The sequence below is a fragment of the Lynx rufus genome, unplaced genomic scaffold (genome assembly GCF_022079265.1).
Source record: "Lynx rufus isolate CCGP_SWC_20201006 ecotype Redwood Valley unplaced genomic scaffold, mLynRuf1.p SCAF_25, whole genome shotgun sequence".
NCBI classification, from domain to species: Eukaryota; Metazoa; Chordata; class Mammalia; order Carnivora; family Felidae; genus Lynx; species Lynx rufus.
In genome coordinates, this window is record NW_025814840.1 from 14198509 (window position 1) to 14222868 (window position 24360).

Below are 24360 nucleotides of genomic sequence, written 5' to 3' on the forward strand. Positions count from 1 at the left end.
GCAAGGGTAGATAGGGAGACACAGAATCTGAAGCAGGTTCCAGGCTCCGAGCTGTCAGCACAGAGCCTGATGCGGGGCTTGAACTCACCAACCGTGAGATCTTGACCTGAGCTGAAGTTGGACGCTTAACCAACTGAGCCACCCAGGCACCCCTCAGCATCTAAAATTCTAATAGCATTTTTATGCAGGATAAAGATAACAGAACTTGGATTATTTTCTAAGTTCTTAGAAACACCAAGCCAAACACTCTGCAACAGATAAAATCAAAAAACAGAAAACACAAACTTACAATTTAGGAGAAGTCTAGAAGTCCAGCAATCCAAAAGTAACCCGTAAACCTTTTGATGCAATAATGCCCGCAGATGAGTCAGATCTGCAGAGAGTTAAATATCCCAATGTGCTTTGGACTTTAAATTGGTGCTAACAGTAATATCTGACTTAAAAAAAATTAAGCTTTGGAGAAAAATACCAGGATCTCTGTAGATGATCATTGCTTGCTAAAGGGATTTAAGAAAGTTACCAGGTAGCAGCTGGATGAATCAATACCCAGCCCCATATGGTATCATTTATTTAAAAAAATTGTAATTTCTAGTTAGTGATTAGCTTTCATGGATGATTTAAACAAAATTTTTAAAAAATGGAAGCAGGCTAATTGGTCAAAATATGTACTAAGAGCTCACAGTAAACGTAGCAAATGCACATGCATGGGTACACCCACACCCACACCCACACAAGGTCCTTGATGAAATCCAACGTCTGCGCATTACCACTCAGCAGGGCTACCTACTGGGCACAGATATTTGCAAAATCCTAGAAAAGTGGTGAAACCACCAGCATCCCCATGAGGCTGCCTTCTCCACATATTTCAGTTGATAAAAGAAGGTGTTCCACAAATTCAATGGGGATGAAATCAGAGAACAGGGAGAGAGGGAACTACATCTAGTTGGTGTAACTGAGTTTACAGTTCTCATAAATGGAGGGGCCAGAGAAGGATGGTTGGGGATTAAAAAAACCAAACTCTAATCCCGGATAGAGGTGTAAATTGAAAAAAGAACACCATAAGGGTATACCGCTAGTTTTGCTTTCCTTATACCCAAATCTCCCCCTTCGTTGCATGCAGAGACTGACCCAGAGGTCCATCAAACTGACTCATTTCCTGAACTCTGAGCAGAAGTGAGATGAGCTACTTTCAGGCCTCTCCTCTCTAGCCTGTGGATGAGCGTCGCCATCTTGAAGTTGCATGTTGAAGATGAAGAGCCATAGCGAAGGGGTCTGGGTCCCAGAGTCACTGCTCAGGGGAGAGCTATCTGGTGATTAGGAATACGTTTTGGACGTGAATGAGCTTGGGCTACTCACCAGGTGTGCGTGTGACGGCACCTGGTGTTACACAGTGCCCCCTCTCCCCTCAGGCATGCTGCATTAGGTGGGCACCAACAGTATCCTGTAAGACCCTGGGTTAACGGCTGCTTCCGCCTCGCCCCTCAGATTCCCCTACATCACTGGAATTCAGGAGATTCCTAAGAAATTGAAGGGAGTAGGTAGGTGGCCAGCTGCTCTTCTATTTTTCTTTCTTTCTTTTTTTAATGTTTATTCATTTTTTGAGAGACAGAGAGAGACAGAGCTGAGTGGGGAAGGGGCAGAGAGAGAGGGAGACACAGAACCCGAAGCAGGCTCCAGGCTCTGAGCCATTAGCACAGAGCCTGATGCGGGGCTCGAATTTGTAAACTGTGAGATCATGACCTAAGCCAAAATGTGACGCTCAACCGACTGAGCCACCCAGGCGCCCAGCTGCTCTTCTATTTCTAATAAGGAGTAAACATGGATTCCTGGAGGAAACCTTCTAGAGGTTCTTAAATTCATTTCATTTATTTTCTTATGGTGAAGTATCTCTTCCTTAGGATGCCTTTCTATGGAGATACTTGTATTTACAAGTCAAAAGCCAAGAAGGCACACTTAGGTTCTTATGTGTTCATGTCAGCTCTCAGAGAGAAAGTGCCCTTCCCAGGGAGATTCCCCAGCCATCGGGTTCCCTCTCGGCCATTTTCCTCTATTCTAGACTGCTGCCATTACTGTTCCTGAGGCTCCTAATACAACTGCAGTTATTACTGGCTTGTGGCTTTATGTGTATTTCCAAATCTCCCCAGGAAGCATATTCTTTTTTTCAGTAAGAGAAAAAAAATTCACCATGTTTTGTTCTGAGCTAAAATTCACAACTCATTACACTGTAATTACATGAAGTCTCATTTCCCATAATTTCAGTAACTGTTTGTTTGTTTGATAATTTAGAGAAGATTGACCTCGGCTGAAGTTTACCAGTATTTTAACTCAAGGAAAGGGTTTTCTTGGGATGCCTGGCTGCCTCAGTCTGTAGAGCATACAACTCTTGATCTCAGGGTGGTGTGTTTGAGCCCCATGTTGGGTGTAGAGATTACTTCAAAAAAAGGGGGGGGGTTTCAAAAATGTGACAATGCTGAATACAAGAAAAAATATGGAAGGGAAAATACCATTGTTTAAAATGTTTTTAAAAATATGTTTTGGGGGGTCGCCTGGGTGGCTCAGTCAAGCGTCTGGCTTCAGCTCAGGTCATGATCTCACTGTTCATGGGTTCAAGCCCCGCATTGGGCTCTGTGCTGACAGCTCGAAGCCTGGAACCTGCTTCGGATTCTGTATCTCCCCTCTCTCTGCCCCTTCTCTGCTCAGGCCCTGTCTCTCTCAAAAATAAACATTAGGGGCACCTGGGTGGCTCAGTTGGTTAAGCGTCCGACTTTCGCTCAGGTCATGATCTAGCAGTTCGTGAGTTCGAGCCCCGCGTCGGGCTCTGTGCTGACAGCTCTGAGCCTGGAGCCTGCTCTGGATTCTGTCTCCTTCTCTCTCTGCCCCTCCCCCACTTGTGGCCTGTCTCTATCAAAAATAAGTAAGTGTATAATATTTTTTAATAAAAAAATAGGGGCGCCTGGGTGGCGCAGTCAGTTAAGCGTCCGACTTCAGCCAGGTCACAATCTCGCGGTCCGTGAGTTCAAGCCTCGCGTCAGGCTCTGGGCTGATGGCTCAGAGCCTGGAGCCTGTTTCCGATTCTGTGTCTCCCTCTCTCTCTGCCCCTTCCCCGTTCATGCTCTGTCTCTCTCTGTCCCCCCAAAAATAAATAAACGTTGAAAAAAAAATAAACATTAAAGAATTAAAAAAATGTATGTTCTGGGATGCCAGGGTAGCTCGGTCGGTTAAGCATCTGAGTCTTGATTTGGGCTCAAGTCATTGTTTGTGGGTTCTAGCCCCACACTGGGCCCTGTACTGACAGTGCAAAGCCTGCTTGGGATTCTCTCTCTCTCTCTCTGCCCCTACCCTGATTGTGCTCTCTGTCTCTCAAAATTAATAAACTTAAAAAATATGTTTTAAGCACTGTGGAGAACTTTCACATCCTCTTTATTTCTCTATCATTAATGCATTTCTTATAAATCATTCCTAGTCATCCTTAAAGCAGTTTGACTGAGGAGTCCTGCTCAGCCATCACAAGCCCAGCTGCATGGAAGGATCTGTTTGGAACCAGGCAGCAACCATGGATCTCCACACTGGGTGGGGATTGAGGCCACGGCCAGGAGCCCGGGGACTGGCTGGTCAGCGCGGCCCTCCTAGGCTGTTCCTCGGGGTCTGGTATTCCTTGCTCCAGAACCAAAGTCCTAGGAGACTGCAGCCTGCTGGCCAAGTGCAATTCACCCCTCCTTTCCCTCCCTGGACTGTGGGGGGGAGGGGTGGTGGCGCCCATATGGAGCATCTGTTCCCTTCAGCCTCCGAACCGAAGCAATGTGCTGTTTTAAATAGGGATCAGATGCCGGGCAGCCAACACCAAGCCAACTACCCAGGAAATGTCCTCTCTGCTTGTAAGATTTTGGCAAAGGCATTTTAACTCATTTCGTGGGGCAACCGTTTATCTATTATCTAATAAACCACTTTATTGAGATATTATCCACATGCTGTAAAATTCTCCCCTTTGAAGTGTATGAAAAATTGAATTTTATTTAAAAATTTTTTAATATTTATTTTTGAGAGAGAGACAGAATGTGAGTGGGGGAGGGGCAGAAAGAGAGGGAGACACAGAATCTGAAGCAGACTCCAGGCTTCGAGCTATCAGTACAGAGCCCGAAGCAGGGCTGAAACTCACAAACGTCAAAATCATGACCTGAGCCGAAGTCAGATGCTTAACTGACTGAGCCACCCAGGCACCCCGAAATTGAATTTTAGAATATTCACAGAATGGTACAACCACAACCACATTCCAATTTTAGAACACATCATTTATTTTCAAAATCGAGTATGAAGAACTCCACATTATGCGTCCCTGGCTAGATTTGGAAACACACCTGTTCTACGGGGTGGTAGGTTCTCTGGCAACAGTTTCTTCTCTCCTGTTTCTCTTTAGCCTGAGCGTCTGCAGAGCAGGTATGAGTTCCCAGAGACAGCTGTGACTCGATGTGGCAAGGCGGCTGGTCACTTCGTGTCCTCTGGCTCCAAATGGCCACATTCTGACAGAGAAGGTAGGATTGGAGGCTTCTAAGCGTCTTTGGGACCCTGATCAGCAGCAGAGGCCCCGTATCCTCTTTGTACTTTCTGTCTTTCCTTCTACTCTTCAAAGGAGCAAAATTGGAAGAATCCTTTCATTGCTATCCAGACTGGCCTCTAGAGGGCAGACGATTCCCCAGACAGAGCACTGATGGAGCCTGTTTCTCAAAGCCACGCCATGGTTCCATTGGAAGGGACTCTTTTTCTGGGATTCTTCTCTTCATAGACCCCTTCTGGGTTAGCCACAGCTCACACCAGTCCTTGAAGCCTGCTTGGGGTGGAGGTGGGAAGATGTGGTTTGTATCCTTTCTGGAAAGAAAGCTCTCAAAGCCCCTCAACCCTCTTCCAACTCGTGTGTATAATGTCCTGAGAGGACCATTAACCATTCCTGAGAGTTTTAACCTTTTTATGTCACATACCTCACCTTTAATATTTTTTTTATTATTATAACATGCAAATAACATAAAATTTACCATGTAGGCATTTCCAGGTGTACGTTTCAGCGGCACTGGGTACCTTCACATTGTTGTGCCCCGTTACCACCATCTGTCTCCAAAACATTTTTATCTTACAATTGAAACCCTGTCCCCACTGAATGAAAACTCTTCATTTCCAGCCACTAGCGGCCAAACTTCTGTGTCTATGAACTTGACTATTCTGGGTACCTCATATAAGTGGATCATGTATTTGTCCTTTTGTGACTTCTTTCTTTCAGCATTATGTCTTCAATGTCCATCCATGGTGTACCGTGTGTCAGAATCTTTTTTTAAGGCTGAATAATATTCCACTGTGTGTACATGTTGTTTATTTATTCATCTGTTGATGGACACTTGTGGTACTTCCACCCCTTGGCTTTTGTGAATAAGGCTGCTATGACCCTAGTGGACAAATACCCCTTTGAGTCCCTGCTTTCAATTCTTTTGGGTCTTCACCGTCTTTTAGGCCAAATGGGTGAGTGGGGTAAATCTTCTCTAGTGTAGGCCTTCCCAACTTTTTCATGCTGTGGCTTCCATAGGAAATGTTTGGCACCCTGACGTAACAAAATCATGGAGGTGACTCGTCCAGGCTCCACTAAGGGGGCTGAGGGGTTCCCCCTCACAGCACACACTGGACACATCAGGCAGGGAGCTCTCTGCTTTGGACAGCTCAACTCACCAGTTCTTATTTATTATTCTAATTTATTTTTAGTTTTTAATTTACATCCAAGTTAGTTAGCATATAGTGCAATAATGATTTCAGGAGCAGAACCCAGTGATTCATCCCCTGCGTATAACGCCCAGTGCTCACCCCAACAAGCATCCTTCTTAATGCCCCTTGTCCATATAGCCCACCACCCCCCACCCACAAACCCTCCAGCAACCCTCAGTTTGTTGTCTACATTTAAGAGTCTCTTATGTTTTGTCTGCCTCCCTGTTTTTGTTATTATTTTTGTTTCCCTTCCCTTATGTTCATCTGTTTTGTCTCTTAAAGTCCTCATATGAGTGAAGTCATATGGTATTTGTCTTTCTCTAATTTCGCTTAGCATAATACACTCCATTCATGTTGGAGCGAGTGGCAAGATTGCATTGTTTTTGATCAATGAGTAATATTCCATTGTATATATAAACCACATCTTCTTCATCCATTCATCTGTCAATGGACATTTGGGCTCTTTCCATACTTTGGCTGCTATAAACATTGGGTACATGTGCCCCTTCCAAACAGCACACTTGTATCCTTTGGATAAATGTGCTATTGCTGGGTCGCAGGGTCGTTCTATTTTTAATTTTTTGAGGAACCTCCGTACTGTTTTCCAGAGTGGCCGCACCAGTTTGCATTCCCACCAGCAGTGCAAAAAGATCCTCTCTGTCCGCATCCTCGCCAACATCCGTTGTTGCCTGAGTTGTCACTGTCAGCCACTCTGACAGGTGTGAGGTGGTACCTCATTGTGGTTTGGATTTGTATTTCCCTGATGATGATGAGTGATGTTGAGCATCAGCTCACCAGTTCTGACCCCAAGGAGCAAGTGATGCATGGTGTATGGTCGCTCTAGGTGTGGCTGGCAGGGTGACGTGTCCTGAAGAAGCTTGCCGTCTCGTCTCCTCTCTGCTCCACCCCCCCTCCCCCCCACCCATCCTTAGAGAACCTGGCCGTTTGCAGCTGCAGAATGAGAGACATTGGACCTCACGGCCCCTGGCTGCAGCTGCCTGGAACAGAATATTGAGGCTGGTACCTCAAATTCTCCACAGAGCTAGAACGAGGTTAGGACACTGAGGCAGAAGTGAGGGGTGGGAGTGGAGCTGGAAGACCGTGCCGACATGGCGACCGAGGCCGCCACTTGGAGGTAGCTATGAGGGCAACGTGAGCTGAGGAAGCAGTCTGTGCAGAAAAAAGAGAGACACAAGCAACACCCAGAGCTGAGTAGGGGGCAGGCGCCTGGAGGGAAAGGAGAGGGGGGTGAAGGGAGAGGAGGAGGGGAGGGAGACGATGCCTCAAGACATTTTGTATGAGGCCCAGATGGCTGTTTTGCATTCTGCTTTTGTGCCAGTCACCTCTGTCGTCACAATGAGAATCTTCGCCCCTTGAGGTGGCTGGGTGGGTTTTCATGCCTTGGTGGCGCGGGAGGGTGGGACCTGCTGGGAGCGGGAATGGGCGGGAGTGGGCACCGTGGGAATGCAACAACGGGGCCACCAACACAGCACGAAATGCTTCTTTTTTAAATAGTTTATTCATCTGTTTGGCCAAACAGGTAATGGAAACTGAGAATAATAATTTGCTAAAAAGTTCAGGTCACGAATGCCCCTTTCCCCTATGAAACGAAAGACTCCATGGTTAACAGAGTGCACCATTGGGTTATGACAACATTTCAAAATAAGGTCTCCATTTCGTATGTAACAATGTAAACTTCAAAAATAGTAAACTCTAACCCCCTTGTCCCTCTTTACAAGATCTATCACAGATAGAATTTTTCTGGCAGACCTAAATTGTGTAAGTAAACAGCCCGGTGCTTTAAAAGTTTCATAAAAAGGTTTACAGGTTCAGGAAGTAATTTTTCCAGCTTGGTCACGAAGTGAAAGCAATTCACCTCCGGCATAGTCTACCTTGTCTGTGCATTGCACACCGCTAACCATGTGCCATTACACAGGTCACCAGCTTGTCATTTTTCGTACACACACACACACGCACATATATAGTTTTATTGGTTTCTAAAGATTTTTACACCTAAATAAGAAGACGGCGCCAGTGACTTACAATGTCACCTCGCTTCACGTAGGTAAAGACGAAAATTCTGTAGAAGGCACTGTAATTTCTCTTGCGTGATCTTACACAGACACAGGAGAGCATCCAGATGGGGCTTGGGCTTCTCTTTCCCTCTCTGTCACCCGGCGCGGGCCTGTCCTCCTCCAACCGCCACCCCGAGGTTAAGTCCGCAGTCGATGGGTTCTGCAGCCCGTTTCCCTTTTCCGCGTCACCTCTTAACGTCCTCATCCATCCATCCCTCCGTCCGCCCAGATTGACCGAACAGTCAGCTTTTGGTTCGTTGAGATCCCTTAAAATTAAGAATACAGCTCTGGTATAAAACAAAATATGACCCTACCATAGCTGGAAAGTAATCACAGTGTGCAATGTAAATTTTCAGTTGCTAAGATTCAGAACACTTGGCCCTGCCTCTCGTCGTCCCCGGACAATCAATGCCAGGGTAACTGTAACCAGCTTTACATTCCCTGAAAAAGGGCCGAGAGGCTCTTCTCGTCGCTCTCATTTTGAACTGGTAACCTTAGGAGAAAGGTCTGATGTGGAAAAAGAGCAAGCAAATTGGACATGCCAATAAATACCGTATAACTTACCGCAGATTACCGGAACTGTACAGGTATGTACACCTTACCAAACCGAGGGGCCCCCGCCAGGAAGAGACCCCCCAAGTCACTAACAACGAGCGTGAGCGTTCGCCGCAGAGTTCTGGAGGGCCCACGGTCAGCGGGCGAACGAAGGGCGGGCTCTTCTGTTCTTGCTCTGAGGTCCCGAGCCCGGGTCTGCAGCGCCCTCCGCCGTCTCCTCCTTCTTCCTCACCTTGAGGCGGGTCAGCAGCTTGATCAACCAGACATCCCACTCCTCGGGCAAGAGCAGGAGGAGGAAGCCCAGGCCGATGATGATGATGGCGATGACCCGGACGCCGTTGAAGACGATCTTACTGGTGTAGTGATCAACCACTGCACGAGACCGAGAAAAGCCGGGTTACTCGGAGGTGAGCCAGGCGCAGGGGCTGGGGCGTCCCCTCGCGGGCCGGCAGGAAGCGGTCTTCCTTGACCACAGGATCTTCCTCAGGGTGGCTTCGTTCCTTGCGGGCAGGGGCTGCCTCTCAATTTTATAAGCCTGGCGCTTGTATGTCGCTTCCCCAAACTGACCTGGCACCTCAGTTCAGGCACTGACTTATGTGACAGGCAAAATTAACGGTGGGGGGGGGGCAATTGGAGATACACCCCCCCTCCCCGGACGATTATTCTTGGCCCACCTCCCGAGGATCCGGGGGAGGGGGGACGGGCAGGATAATGAAAACATTATTGCCTTCTTTATATTTTTGGTACTTTTCATGTTTTTTTTTTTTTTTTTACAATGACGTTTTGTATTTATAATTTATTTATTTATTTATTTTTAATTTTTTTTTTCAACGTTTATTTATTTTTGGGACAGAGAGAGACAGAGCATGAACGGGGGAGGGGCAGAGAGAGAGGGAGACACAGAATCGGAAACAGGCTCCAGGCTCCGAGCCATCAGCCCAGAGCCCGACGCAGGGCTCGAACTCACGGACCGCGAGATCGTGACCTGGCTGAAGTCGGACGCTTAACCGACTGCGCCACCCAGGCGCCCCTGTATTTATAATTTAAAAGCATTATTTCCCAATATCCGCATAGGTACGGTTTAAAGGCCAAACTCACACTGGTGTTTTGAAGATAATAAATATAAATTCTTGTTCCGCCCCAGGCCGTTATTAGCACGACACTTCAAAGCCACCTGGGTCGTCACTGACTATTCAAGTTTATTAAAGGTCCACGGGGCACATGGCTCATACCCGACCCACATCGGGTGAGGGAACACAGCGAGAAGCAGGGTTAACGTCCGGTCATAAAAATCCACACCATCACTCTCTTCATAGCTGAATGGTCAAAACCACTGGGGATATTAAGGGTTTTCTTTTTTCCTTTTTTTTTTGCTTTATTTCCCTGCGTTCTTAATTAAAAGCCAGAAAAAGCAAATTTGGAGGCCGCCTTCTACACAAGAGACACCAACTGCTTACTTTTCTATCACTTCGTGACAGAGCGTTTGCTGACTTCGAGCACGCGGCCTTTGAAAGCCACCTTGCTGGCCGGCGGTCGCCGGCTCTCCACGTGTGGGCCCAGGATGTGGCCCCGGACATGGCCTGGCTTCTGGCCTTCTCCCCTCACGGGTCTCCACTCTCCCTGCCTCCCCCCAGCCTCCCCTCCCTGCCTCTCACCTTGCCACTAGGGGAGGCAGAGAAAGACACAGGGATAAGAGTTAAAACGGGAAGAGAAACTGTTAGCAGCCCTTTTGTGGAACTAAAGTGCCTCTTTTGTCTCACTGCAATTCAGCAAGGCTTTAATTTTTAATAATGGCGGAACATTCTGTGAATTCAACGGACGGGGACAGTCAATTAGCAGGGCCCACGGGCTGCGCCCCAGATAGGCGCCAGGGAGGGTCGGGAAACCACCCAATGGCTCCGCTCTGACACATCAGGTAATGGTGGCCACCTTTGCTCCTCTCTTCCACTGGGGAATTGGATGTGATCCCTTCCTTGGCCGCAGAATTAAACTCCTAGGTTGCAGGTGAGTGATGAGAAATGATGCTGATTTCTCTCTCAAACCCCTGGCTGTATGATACGGTCAAAGTAAGCATCTGTCTAGGAACCACCTGTGATATGCCTTCTCCAAGTGAAGAACGGCGTGACTACAAAGACGCCGTAAGGGGTAGGGGGTAAGCTGAGAAGTGATTTTCCAGAAGGCAGCAGTGTCTGGAGGCTCACGGTGAGGACCGCTTCTTACCAGCTCTCTCTGACGCATTCAGCCTTTTGAGATATTGACCGAGGGGAGGTACTACCTTCACATTCGGGTGGGACAGGCAAAGACCCAGCGAGGCAATGGGTTGGGACCACCATCCTCCAGGTGGGCGGAGCCCGTGCTGCCACCCCCGCCAGGCCTTTTTCCACACGCTGCCCTGAGGTACCCCTAGGAGGGTCTGGGGCCAGGGTGAGGCACATACAGAACAAGTGGGACAGGAGGGGTGAGGAACCAGATCACAGGAAAAGGCTTCGGAAATTGAGAGCTGTCAACGGGGCGAGTGCTACAGAGAGAAGAGATTTACAAACCCTTCTCCGGCTAACGACAGGTTATACGGGGGCGTCAGGTGTGGGGGGGGGGGTGCTACGGGAAGAAAATCCAAAATTGCCACCAGGATGAGCCAGGAAAGGAGGAAGGTGGGGGGCAGGCGACCACAAAGTTTTGGAAGAGCTGCCGACTGTCTCCAGCAGAAAACAAAGCAAGGTCCCGAGTCACCCGGGGAAAGGGCTCTCGCTCTCCGGGGAGGTGGAGAATCACGTGCACGCTCCTTCAGTCTGTAAACCCTACATCGTACCCATCACACCCTGAGCACATTTTCTGCCCCAGAAAGTCACTTGCAAAAGTTAAAAGTTTCTTCCCGCTACGTATTTTTCCATGCTTCTGACTCATATGAATGATACTCCTCTCCGGTCCTCACGGCAGTTAGCCCTGAGATGGCTTTAGACTAGCTGTACTTTGGTGTGCTACGTGAAAATCAATGCATTCTGGAGAAATGCCGTATATATGAGAAACACCGACTTGTACCTAAGTGCTTGCTTTCTTTCGTTTTTTATTTGTTTATTTTGAGAGAGAGCGAGCAGGCTCCACGCTGTCAACATGAAGCCCGACATGGGGCTCGATCCCACGAACCGTGAGATCATGACCTGAGCCGAAATCAAGAGTCAGACACTCAACCGACTGAGCCACCCAGGCACCCCTAAGTGCTTTCTTTTTATACAGAAGGTTAAACCTGCTTTCCATGGCAGGCACAGCAAGAGTGTGTGTGAGTACGTGTGTTTGTAAGCGTGCACACGTGTGTGCGTGTGTGTGTGTGTGCAAGCAGATACTGGAAGCCATACTGGCTTACCTGCATTCACAGGTACACTGAGGACGATTCCAACAGACATCAGAGTGGGATACGTAACAGCAATTCCAAAATTTAATACAATATTGAATGCTGAAATAAAGAAGAGAGAGGGTGTTATTCGTGGCTGGCCCTGGACTTTACAGCCTCCCTGGTCTGTCCCACCCCACCTTCTCTGATGAGGCTGGAGTCACGGGAGTTACCACTGACTCAGTGACCTTGGGTGGGGGTTAGGGTCGAACACCCTGATTATGTAGCTTTCTTCCCTCCCCTGAGCGCTGAAGAAGGGAAAAGAAATCCGGAAAAGGTGGTCAGGGGGAAGGCACTGGAAAAGAGGGCTGGGGCCATCCTACTCATCCTACATCCCGGTGCTTTCTGCCGGCAGTGACCATGGCAGGCGCTTCGGGTTATGCATTTTTAGATGGAAACTGGGCGAGGCACCTTCTTGGCCACTTTTCTGCCTAGGACCCCGCCTTCCATCAAGGAACGGTGATGATGATATTAACAGTAATGATAACTGATAATATTTATTGGACACCCATGTGTATTAGACACCGTTCTAAGAACCTTGCGCGTATCATTTGCCAACTCCCTACCGGTCCTGTGGGGACTGTTCTGTTATCAGTTCTGTTATCAGTAGGTCACTATTCAGAGCGGCAGTGACCATGGCTACTACTGCCTCGACTGTGGTTCTGAATTAGAATCCAGTGCCATCTTTACAAGGACTTAACAGTCTTCAAAGACTCAACCATCTTGAAAAGCACTGGGAATTTCAGCATAACAACAGAATGCTTTTCTTCTTCAGGGCATGGGTTTGCAGATGCCCCTTGAGCTGCCCGGTCCTGTTCACCCATCATTGCTTCTGACGGCGGGGATTCTGACGGGGTGATCGACACTTACTCAATAAGAGGACTGAAAATCCACAAAGGTTTCCCCATGGAATGTCATCGAAGGAGCTCCAGTATTCCACTTTGGTAAAGTAGAGGATGACGGGAATACAGGTGATGAAGAGGATGTTAAACACACCCAAAATGGACAAAAATAAGGCGGCTTCTCCGAACTTAGCACTGCCCAGGAGGAGCTTGAACAGAACCTGCCGGAGGAAACAGAGGAGGCCGGGTGAAGACTCGCCCCAGACGTCACCTTGTCACAGGGGGAGTAGAATGCACCTGATGAGGCTGGGCTGGACCACAGGACTGCAGCCACGTGAAGGGTAAATCCTCCCTTACCAGGCTTCATGGAAAAGGTGGTGGGGTCTGACCTATGTGCACCTGTACACATATCCAAATCTCAGCAGCGCCATAATGAAGAGTTACGGATCTCTGGCCTCATAGAAGGCATCTTCAGGACTCGTGGGTTTTCACGCTAGGCTTCATTTGTCTGTGTTGTGTTCATTGAATGTTTACTTATTTTTGAGAGAGAGCGAGAGCGCGTGAGTGTGAGAGAGCACACAAGTGGGGAAGGGCCGAAAAAGAGAGAGGGAGACACAGAATCCGAAGCAGGCTCCAGGCTCCGAGCTGACAGCACAGAGCCCGACGCGAGGCTCAAACTCATGAGCCATGAGATCACGACCCGAGCCAAAGTCGGACCCTCAACTAACTGAGCCACCCAGGTGCCCCTGTCTGTGTTGCATTCATCACACGACATGCCAGGTTCAGAGAGTCTGAAGAGGAGGAAGCCACAGAAATTACAAGTGACTACCGTTCGTCTGATGGATCTCTGACTTTGCACAACACAGCTTGCCCCCAGTGAAAAGAGCTTTGGCTGCAAAGCCATGTTCTGCAAATCGAAGGTAGAGGGACTGTAACACTCAGCTCATCTCTGCTCCATCCCGCCACCTCATTCCAGAACCGGCAAGGGTTTTAGTGGAACGCGCCTGCCCCACTCTGAGTTCTCACACCCTTTCTTGTTTGTACATATTTCAAATGTGTGAGGGCCGGAGAGAGAGGGATAGATGTGCCTGGAGGCTGGGAAGCTGGGATTACAGAGGCAGCCTTCAGGGAACGATCCACAACCAGGGAACTAACCGATCTGAGTCGAGCTGGAGTCTCCTCCTACCCTGCCTGCTTCTTCCTTTTTTCAGCCAGTTCTCAAGTCTTTCAGGTATTTCTGGGCATACGTGCAAGGAGCACGAAGAGGGAAATAAATTGCTCGGGCTTCCACCCGCTAGCCCCTCTGCGTAAGGAGGGGGCAGGGGAGGAGATGGGAAATGGGAATCAAAATCAGCATTATTTGTGCTCATTGTGGATTGATTGCATTTCCGTGTGCCCTCTGCTTCCCATTAGCACGCAGCTGATCGAGTGCAGCCGAGTGTGGCCTTGTCCTATTTTCTGCATTTGAATAGTGCCTTTGAAGTCTCAGAGCGGCGTGGGCCTATCGCATCCTCTTGGCGAGCTGTGTTCCGGAGAAGGAAGATGGCCTGTGTGCGTCTCTCTGTGGGCAGTGAGGGCAGGGAGCTGATGAAGGATGGGAAGGTGCCGTTATTTCGCATTCCCAAACCACAAAATGTCTTACGCACAGAGCTGGGAAAAAGTGCCTTTTCTTATACCTCTCTACCATACATCATTTTCTCTGTCCTACCGTCTGGATCCCCAAAGGGCCAGTAAGTCTCAAGGCTAAATCCTCACTCCTCCCTGGGTCCTCCTCGAAACCTCCGGGTCAGGCTCCCAGCTTGGAGATCAAAGACTATTTGCATTCTTCACAATGGACATAAAAGAAGGAGAGAGGAAGAAAGGGAAGGAGGAGGGAGAGCAGCGAGAAGCCATGATGGGGTGGGGGAGCAGAGAGTGGGGATCAAAACTGGTCCCATCCAGGGGCGCCTGGGCAGCTCAGTCGGTTACGCATCTGACTTCACCTCAGGTGATGATCTCGCGGTTTGTGAGTTCGAGCCCCGCATCGGGCTCTGTGCTGACAGCTCAGAGCCTGGAGCCTGCTTCGGATTCTGTGTCTCCCTCTCTCTCTGCTCCTCCCCCACTCGCACCCTGTCTCTCTCTCAAAAATAAGTAAATGTTGGGGCACCTGGGTGGCTCAGTCGGTTAAGCGTCCGACTTTGGCTCAGGTCACGATCTCGCGATCTCGAGGTCCGTGAGTTCGAGCCCCGCGTCGGGCTCTGGGCTGATGGCTCAGAGCCTGGAGCCTGCTTCCAATTCTGTGTCTCCCTCTCTCTCTGCTCCTCCCCCGTTTACGCTCTGTCTCTCTCTCTGTCTCAAAAATAAATAAACGTTAAAAAAAATAGGTAAATGTTAAATTTTTTTTTTTTAAATGGTCCCATCCACACCTGCAGTTGGGACATGCTTTCCAGCACTTCCCAACATTTTGTCAAAAATAGGTTATAATCCCCATATCATAGTAGTTGTTCTTCAGATCTCCGGGCAGTGCTCCAAATGCATTATGGATTCATGCTGAGTACGGGTAGCTGCACAAACCATGGGATGAAAGGTTTCATTGACAAGGCTGCACCGGGTATTTAAATCTTCGCGTCAGACCTGGTGGGAAATCATCTCCCCCAACACCGAACCAGCCCTTTAGGGCCCCCGATCCTCCTCCAGTCCTTGCCAAACCATGAAGTCACCGACATCTGACACTGCCGATCCACTGCTCCATCTATGTTATCCCCAGTACTGCAAAGATACGGCCGCCGATGGCCAGATCTAGAGAGTCAAAGCCAAGAGCAGGTGCACGCCTCATCACTACAGTCTGTATGCTGCTCACCTTAAAACACAGGTGCCATCAAGGCGCCCCAAAGGTGCTGGGCCAGCCACGCAGAGGCCCGCTGTTCTCTCCCGGGAAAGCTCAGGGAGCTTGCTCTGCGCGTACTTACCTTGTAGAGGGCAGACATGGACGCAGAGCCCACCACCAGCGCTATGCCGATGACAGAGTGGCTGTGGAAGCCATCCGCATAGGTCATCATCACGATCCCAGCGATGGCGAGGATGGCGGCCACAATCTGGACAGAAGGAAGAAGACAGCGGTGAGGGTAGTGGTGGGGAATCCGATGGGCCGCTGGAGGGTGAATGCGGTAGAAAAGCTCATGGAAGTTCAGTAATGGGACGGAAGAGTGGGGTCTCCTTTCCAGGTCTCTGGAGAACGAGCGAAATTTCCGTTCTTGCTCAGTAAAGCTTGGTGCGACCGAAGAACCCGGAATGGCTGTTAGCAAGGAGACATGCTCATCCCGTGGTGGCCCGTCACTGGGAGCCTTGGGAACCGCAGGGGAGGCGGCCGTAACGCCAACAGCAGGTGGTTTGGCCGTGACAAGGGTTGGTAGATAGCACCTGGAAGTCACCTCGGTTCCTTCCCAACCTTCTGAAAGCACCTCACGGGATCTTGCTTTTACGTACTTTGTATCTCAACAGAGAGAGGGCGCAGATCATGACCCCATTTAACATGCCAGCAGTAGGGTCTTCTGATAGAGTGAGTGTCATATGACAAAGGGCAACAGTGTCCTCACCCTGGGAGGGCAGCTCCTTTTCTTAGCTGCTGCAGGGCCATCCCCCCCGCCCCCCACCGACCCCCGCTAATCCTGTCATTATCCGGATATAGACTTCTTGGGTGGAATGGCCCTTCCAGGGAGACGTACACATTCCTGCCGCTGCGCCCAATGAAACTGTCGGAATACCCAGGAGACTGACTCCATGGGATGACATTTCGCAAAGGAGAAATGCATCAGCGCGGCGAACAAGGACAAGTTTGGACCCGAGGCGGTCAGGGAGCTACGGAAATGTTGCTGGTGCTGAGTGGGGGTGCTGTAGGCAAAACACGGGGAGGCCAGAACAAATGTGCGCGATACAAGTTTCTGCTACTGGGTTCGCTGGGAGCTTTCTCTCTCTTAACGGATCAAAGTTGACCTCAGCTGCCTACAACAATATCAGTCGCCACTTACTAACTCGGGGGTCACGGGCTAAGTGTTCTCTATGTATTTTCCCGCTTTATCCTCAAAACAGGTAGATACGATCATTCATTTCATTTTGTAAACATGAAAGCTTTGGCTCAGGGAGGCTACGTAACTCGCCCAAAGTCACAGCGCTGGTGTGTGGCTGAGCGGGTACGCCAAATTTCAGGTCTGTCTGGTTGCAAAGTCACTGTTTATCTCAACAGGAAAGGCTGCCTCACGTCACATGCTACTGCCAACCACCCTGTCTGCGGTTGGAACTGTGGTTTCCTTCGCGGCTTAAACATAAAAATTTCAGGTTAGTGCAAGGTACTGCGGTTGAGCGTCACGCAGCCTGAGTTACAAACTTCTGGTATGTTCCTCACACAGTACTTCCGGGTCATGATAAATCTGCCCGGAGAATACAGAGGCTCTTGAGAGAGCAGGTGATGGTCATCTGCTAGAGAAGTGCCAGGCCCCTGTCTGCCTACTTGTCCTTTCTGGGTTAGTGACTCGCTGTTAGGCAGATGCTTCATCCCGCATCACACACGGAATCTATTTCATACTCAGATGCTACCCATACTGCGTGCGACTGCTCACGTAGGGAAAGAAACGGAGACCGTAAGACGGTAAGGGGGTTTTCTTCCCCCCTCCAGAAGAAGAGAGGGGCAAGCGATAAGGCCGGCAGGGAAAGAGGGCGGCTTCTGGTCCAGGGGACACACGCAGCGCAAAGATGCCGCTTGGAACAGTTTAACCTGGCTGGGCACCGGAGGTCCGCAGAAGAGAAAAATAACTAGAAAAAAAGGAGGGAAGAAAATAGCTGCGTTTCAGACGATTTGGTGCAGCCCCAATGGTATTTGAGCCTTTTCAAACTTGGGGCTGAAGTTTCAAGGAAATGAAGGGGATCAGGGCTTATTTTCTCCTGAAGACTTACAAGGCTGGTCTCCAGCCTCTGGCTCTGTCTTCCCTACTGGGTAAATAACGAAGGGCTGAAAGCTTCCGCCTGCGCTGAGCTGTGCAAAAGAGTGGAGGGAAGGGGTTGGAGGGGTAAGAGTGAGAACCTTCCAGTCAGCAGTCGGGAGCCCGGGCCCCAAGATTTCATTCTGACAGGTGGCACCGGGGGACTGTGGTCCCCCCCCCCCCCGCCACTGGCTCAGACCTCCAGTTCTCCTCTTCGGAGTCCCTGCCACAGGTCACAGGGGACTCCTGTGAGCTCCACTGTGAGGCCCCCACTCTCCTGGCACCAGCAGCCCTGATGGGACCCCTAGCCCTGAGCCTGGGGCACACCCATGGTGCTGGGGCTAAGCTAACTCTTAACACCCCCCGAACAGCAGGGCAGAGCTGAAGCACCCTATGGATTTGGGGGGGGGGGGTGGGACCTGGAAGTCCTCCCTCAAGCCTGACATTTTCTTTCAAGATCCCAATTCTATCTTTAAAAAAATACGTGCAGGGGCGCCTGGGTGGCTCAGTCCGTTAAGCTTCCGACTTCAGCTGAGGTGATGATCTCTCGGTTCGTGGGTTCGAGCCCCGCGTCGGGCTCTGTGCTGACAGCTCAGATTCTGCGTCTCCCTCTTTCTCTGCCCCTCCCCCCGCCTGCGCTCTTATCACTATCCAGCAAGGCCAGACATGCCTGTCCTGTGGTTTCACATGCCCCTTGTCTAGATCGGGGTGTCCCTGAGGGAGAATGTGGGGTTTGAGGAGGAAATAAAGAAAAGTAGACAGCCGAATTTCCCCCAGCCCTCCTTTCTCCCACCTTCCACCACCCCCTCCAGGTAGCCCACTGACCTGTCCCAAAACGGGGACTTGGGGCTTCAGACTGGTGGCTGACAGAGGCCCTAAGACCAAGAAGGGTGAGATCACCATCTCTTCTCCAGCTGGAGGGGAGGAGAGTTAGACACAGGAGACTCCGAGGCCAGTGTGGTGCCAATTACCCTTTTACTGGTGGCCTCGCCTCGCGTGGTGACCCCACCAGAGCCTGCCTGGCCCTGGGAGCTTTGGATTCAGAGCTCCAGCAACTCAGTGATGCGCCCTGCGTCCCCTGTGGCCGCACTACCCCATCTCCAATGTCAGGCTGAGCAGAAGGAGGTGAAGCCCTCGAACATCCAGGAGGAAAGGTGGGTGCAGCACCACAGTCGGGCCCCCTCTCAGACGGGCTCTGCCCTCTACTCTGCCCAGACCGCGATGGGCCGCGCGTCCTCTCCCCAACCAAGCCCCGGGTGCTGCACTGTGGATGTTGACAGTTGGGGGCAATTTTGAGAAATAGAAAGGACACGTTTTAAATATACTTCCCCTAACACTTCCCCTCCCAGCTCCTAGCTGCTCTTCCCCACTCAGAAGAGTGTAACAGGAGGGGGCTGGCTGTGAGCCCTCCAGTGACCCCCCCACCCCACCTCCCCCGCCGTGCTCTGTGTCCCAGCTCCCCCCAGCTGTGCTCAGGTGGCAGGGGGCAGCCTCCCAAACGGAAGGCAGTCGAGATCGGAAGTGGAGCTACCATTCAGGGATGGCCCCTCGGGCGACACCAAGAGAGCACTGTCATTATTGAAAACATCAGCTGGAATCTGAGATGGGAACTGGTCTGGGAAAAAGCACGGATCCCCGGGGAATGTGCTGCTGGGCTTTGGGGGCCCACGTGAATGATCTCTCAGGTGGCTGTCTTGCTTCTGCCCCAGTCCCTCCTGGCTGGAAAGCCCTAGCTATTGGGGACCGTTATGAATAGATGCCCAGGAAACAGAAGATCCCATCATCTTCCGTTTCTACCGAGATGGGGGTCTCACCCAGACAAGGCTTCTTTATCCAGCTGCTGAGCACAGCTGGGAGGGCTTTGGCTTTAGCAGAGGCCTTCCTCATGCCCCAAGTTCTACCTGTTTTCGTTCAGCCGCTGCTTTTGCTACACAAAACTGCCTCCCTAGACATCTGTCGGCTTCCGGGACTGTCACCAGAAGAATGGAGCTGATCCAACAAACCCCTCCAGCTGAGAAGGAATGATCAAAATAACAACACTGAGAAAGAGAACAGTTACTGGATTTTATGTGCCGAGCACACATCATCGTATTTTATTCTCACAACTGTCCTATAAAATAAGTAACAAAGGCTCAGAGACGTTAAGTAACTTGCTCAAGGCCCAACAGCTTGTAAGAGCGGAATCAAAATCCAAAGCCTAGTCGTTTGACTCTAGACTGGAACATCTCCCTACTGCATCAGAAACCCTGAATCTGGAGAGCCGGGGGACGTACGGAAAGCCCATCTAAGCACAGGGTGAAAGGGGACACAATGGCCAACGTGGGCTGCTTTCAACAGTCCCCTCTGATGCCTTAAGTGGCCAGGATCTCTCCAGCATGAGAAGATATGTTTGCTTCTTCTTGGCCAGCCCATGTGACCTGGACCAGTTGATGTTTTCCAGGAACCACAGCCCTTGTGATGTAACTGTCGTAAGAACGCAGATCCTCTGGGCGGGCTGTTCCCACAAACATAAGGTTGGTGCTCCTTTGTCTTAATGTCTGTGAGATTCTCCAGCTCATATGCTCAGCCCCCAGGATGGGGAACACTGTCAGTTTCCTCCAATGTCTGGAAATTTTGTGCTTGGATAACCCAGCAGTCTGAGGGAAATCTAAAAGAACCCTTGCACCAGTTAGATATTATCTTGGACCTAGGTTTCCCATCTGTTATCAAGGGGGAGATTTCCCATCACTCTGGCTGCTGCTGGGGTCCCACAGATTTTGCTAGCTCTCTGAATTCTTAAAGATGGGAAGAGGGGAATACACCATGACTTGGAGTGGGAAGCTCTTGGATGGGGGAGCGGGGGTCACATGCTTCTCAGAGGATTAATGCTTATTAGGGAGACCCATAGCTACACAGCACTTTACAGGTTACAAAATTTCATTGCCAGTACCAGCTTCTGGGACCTTCTTTTCAGTGCTGGCCTAGTGATGGCTTCAACACAAAATTTTGTTCAGTATATAGTGGTCAGTGCAGACCAAACTGACCAAGTGGCCAGGACGGCTAGACAAGATCATAGTTCAAGGGATGTCATGGGAGAAAACCCTCCTATCCGTGAATAGCAACAAAGGAAAGATCTGGGTATGTCACATTGTTCTCTACGGGTCTAGGAGGGTTTCAAGTATTTTCCAGCCTACTTCTCTTAACCTCAAAAAAAAAAAAAAAATCCAGCTTTGGTGCAGAATTCATCTTGAAGTTTCTCTTCCCGATTAACAGAGTCTCATTTGGAATTTGCTTTGGACATGAGAATCATGCCAAAGAGTTTCCTGAATTCCCTTGGCATGTGGCAGCCAAATGAAGTCACAACGGGCTCCAGGACATCGGAGTCTGCAGAGTCCAGGCAGGCAGGCTGTTGGACAGATTACCGCTGGAAGCACCTGTGTTTTTTGTGGCGAGGTATTAGATCATGTATTTGCTGAAAGCTTTTCTGGGTGGTAGCACAGTGAGCGAGTTTTAATTCCAAAATTAACACTGAGACTCAAAACACAATTTCCCCCTACTGCAAGCTAAAAATACTACTCAGCAGTTGACTCATGTCCCCACTGCTGTTTGAGTAACTAGGTGGGTGTGAATCCTCCATCAGGGTGATGTCATTGTCCTCAGGACAATGAGCAAAGGATACAAGTGGAGGACCTGGAGTGGAGCCTGCCCCTTGCTGGATGCCTGTGTGGTTCACGGTCACAGAGCTGCCCATCAACAGGGCTCTCAGCTGCATGGCCGGCCCACGTGGCCCGACGGGCAGGAAGGAGTAAGCGATGTGCCCTGTCTACAAGAGGACGGGCCGTGTGGCCAAATCCCCTTTTGTCCTTGTTTGTGGCAAGGAGGTGATGGGGCAGTATCAGCTCCTGGCCACCAAAGGGAGGCGAGCAGAAGCCACCAGGACTCTGTCAACTGAACTGTCACCTTGTGCTTTCATTCAGGGTGAGTCCCTTGCTATTACAGCTGACAGTTGACAATGCACCTATCATATTTCACACAACCGTTAGGAAATCTGACTGGCTGAGGTTGACTAGATTTTGACGGAATTTACTAAGTCTCGGATCTCACAACAAGAAGTAATTCACAGGATATAATTTCCCTCTCCCTTCGCCTGGGGTGTGAAGGAAATGAAACCGGCCCTCCACAGTCTGGATTTAGCCTAAGTGCATCCGGCCCACTTTGGCTTGTACACACGGTCCAGACAGAGGGTCTACCAAGACTGCGCGCATATGTGGATGCGGAAGGATCCTCAGGCTTTCAGATGCGTCCTAAGCAAAGAGCGACAGGGTTAGCAGAGAGCTCCAGGCTGCAGGGCACTGCTGCCCAGGAGAGAGAGAGAAAGCACGCAGAGAGGAAATGCATCCCCATCCCCAGGTTGGGTCCCCGACTGGCACACACTTTGGGGAATGCTTGCTGAAATGCTTGAAATGAACGGTGCTTTAATGAATGCTGGTCTAGTATGGTTTGCAAGCAAGAGAGTTTGCAAGGCGCACCAAGAACCAGGCCCTCTGCCGGGGCTCCTTTTCTGCTGCAAATCAGAAGGGAAGTGGTCAGCAGTTTATGCTTATGACGCAGCACATGGAGGTAAGCAAGCCAATGGGCAGGTTTTGGTTGACATGACCAAGTGAGGGAGGAAGACAGAGAATAAGGAACTTACCCTCACTCCCATGAACCTGTCCCTGAGAACGATCCATGAGAGCAAGAACACAAAAGCTTTGTTGCAGCAGAATAAGACGGAGACATCCGTAGTGTTTATTTTCTTTATTGCATGTAAGTACAGGTAGTTTGTGAGTGTCCAAAGAACACCAAAGGGTGCTGCCTTGGTAAAAAACACCTTCAAAGTCAAGCCATTGTCTCCAAAAAATCGACAGCATTCCCTAAAACAAGGAAAGAGAGGCAGTGTTATTATATTCTTGGGTTGAGACAGATCATTTTTTCCCCTATACCCATTTTTAAAGCAGATGAGGAAGGGGTGGGGTTGCTTATTATTATGTTTTCTGGAACATCTATTAAATAGCTCTTCAACCTATTGCTTTAGTCCATTGGAGACAATGTCCCACGACGGTCTGACATCATAGATGATTATTCCTTCTGCTCATGCTAAGTTTGGAACTGATGGTTCTAGACAGAAGGTAGTGGAGTGTTGGGCTTATCTGAAGAAGGCCCAGTTCCATGGCGACTGACTGAGGAATTCTTTTACCTGCTTGTTAAGAGAAGGAAGTCACTAGATCTTTTCAGGGGGGCGGGGGGGGGGGCGGGAAGAATACTCGAAGAGAACTCACTAAAACATATTTTTAAAAAAGTTTGCCTCCAGCTGGAATTGTCTCTGGTCAGCCAGGGGCAGTCCTTTCTTGGGTGCCTCTAATACATTTTGGCTATGATACAACTAGTGTTAACTATCTGCATTTTCTCTATGAGGCCTTTTTTAGGGTCTGTCCTTCAGCCATGTGGAAGTTCATGTCTCCATGCCACCTAAGAAACTGGCACAGATTCAAGAGCTCAGCAGCAGAACAGAGAGGGAGGTGAGGAACCACCGATAGAAGGAGGTTTTTGAATGCTCTTCTGGATTCCAGGGGAAAGGACCATGAGTGTATGGAAAACCACGTCAGAAAAACAAAGCTAACCTTCCACACACAGAAGAAGACAGCAGAGGAGGCCGTGGGGTAGATGGAGAGGACATCTACCCCCTGAGAGGGGCTTGGTCTGCAGACAGCCTGCTATTGCCAGGACCGCCTGGGAGCCAAGGCCATTGCTCTGCTGCCCTGACAGCCAGGCAAGGGGATGGGTGGGCAAGGAGCCTGGATCCCATGGCCGTCAGCGCCCAGGCACACAGACTGTGCCCAGTGCAGCTGATGCATGAGCGAGTGAGGACAGGAGTGAGAGAAAAGAAATAACTAGAATAAGCGAAATACCCCAGCGTGGGGGAAGGGGGGGGATAGCTGTAGTCTATGCCACTTAAATTTAAAATGCAGCAGGAGAGGAGAAAAATTAAGAGCACGCATCAAAGGGGATTTGGCATGATTTTTATTTTAATTTGTTCTTATCATTAATCCAAAATGCAATCCGCCTTCGCTCATGACTTGACTGTGGGATCGCCACAGAAGAGACAGGGAAACGCATGCTCTTTCACTGAATTCAGGGGCCTCTGTTGCTTCTAAACCACCACCAGGGGAATACGTCTGAATTTCTAAAGTTACCATGAAACCAATTCGGCTGAATTGATTCCAGTGCGGCTTTATACAGACGAAGCTCTCATCTGATAGGTTGATGTTTCTGCTGCTTCATGATCTTCATACAATATTTCAGTGGAATTTTTCTAGGGGGTTTTCTTGAGTCCCTGTGCATGGAACAGTCTTCTTTCCTTCAGGGGTGATGCCCAGGGATGGCTTCCTTCAAGTTTGTGTTTGACAGTAGCCAGAAAGTGGTGTCAGTCCTTTCAGCATGATCAATAGGAAATACAAATTAAAAAAATTTTTTTAATGTTTATTTATTTTTGATACAGAGAGAGGGAGAGACAATGCGAGTGGGGGAGAGGCAGAGAGAGAGGGAGACATAGAATCCGAAGCAGGCTCCAGGCTCTGAGCTGTCAGCACAGAGCCCGACACAGGGCTCAAGCCCACAGACCATAGATCATGACCTAAGCCAAAGTCGGATGCTTAACCGACTGAGCCACCCAGGAGCCCCAGGAAGTACAAATTTTAACTCTACTTAGAGGTTACCCTTCTTAAGGGAGCACAATGAAAGTAGGATTTCTAAGTTTCCCTGACTCACTAGTATAAAAAATGATT

The 24360-nt window shown here is 49.7% G+C and overlaps 1 protein-coding gene across 2 annotated transcripts in view; it reads right to left on the reverse strand.

The window, feature by feature from the left end:
* Positions 1–8508: 8508 nt before the first annotated feature.
* Positions 8509–24360, reverse strand: part of SLC35F3 (solute carrier family 35 member F3) — a 399741-nt gene continuing 383889 nt past the window's right edge. For both annotated transcript variants that reach the window (XM_047088787.1, XM_047088788.1), the window contains 5 exons: positions 22230–22449; positions 15551–15676; positions 12631–12823; positions 11734–11823; positions 8509–8744 (listed from right to left, as the gene is read on the reverse strand). In XM_047088787.1, coding sequence (XP_046944743.1) covers positions 8509–8744; positions 11734–11823; positions 12631–12823; positions 15551–15676; positions 22230–22449 — 865 coding nt within the window. The remainder of the gene's footprint in view (positions 8745–11733; positions 11824–12630; positions 12824–15550; positions 15677–22229; positions 22450–24360) is intronic.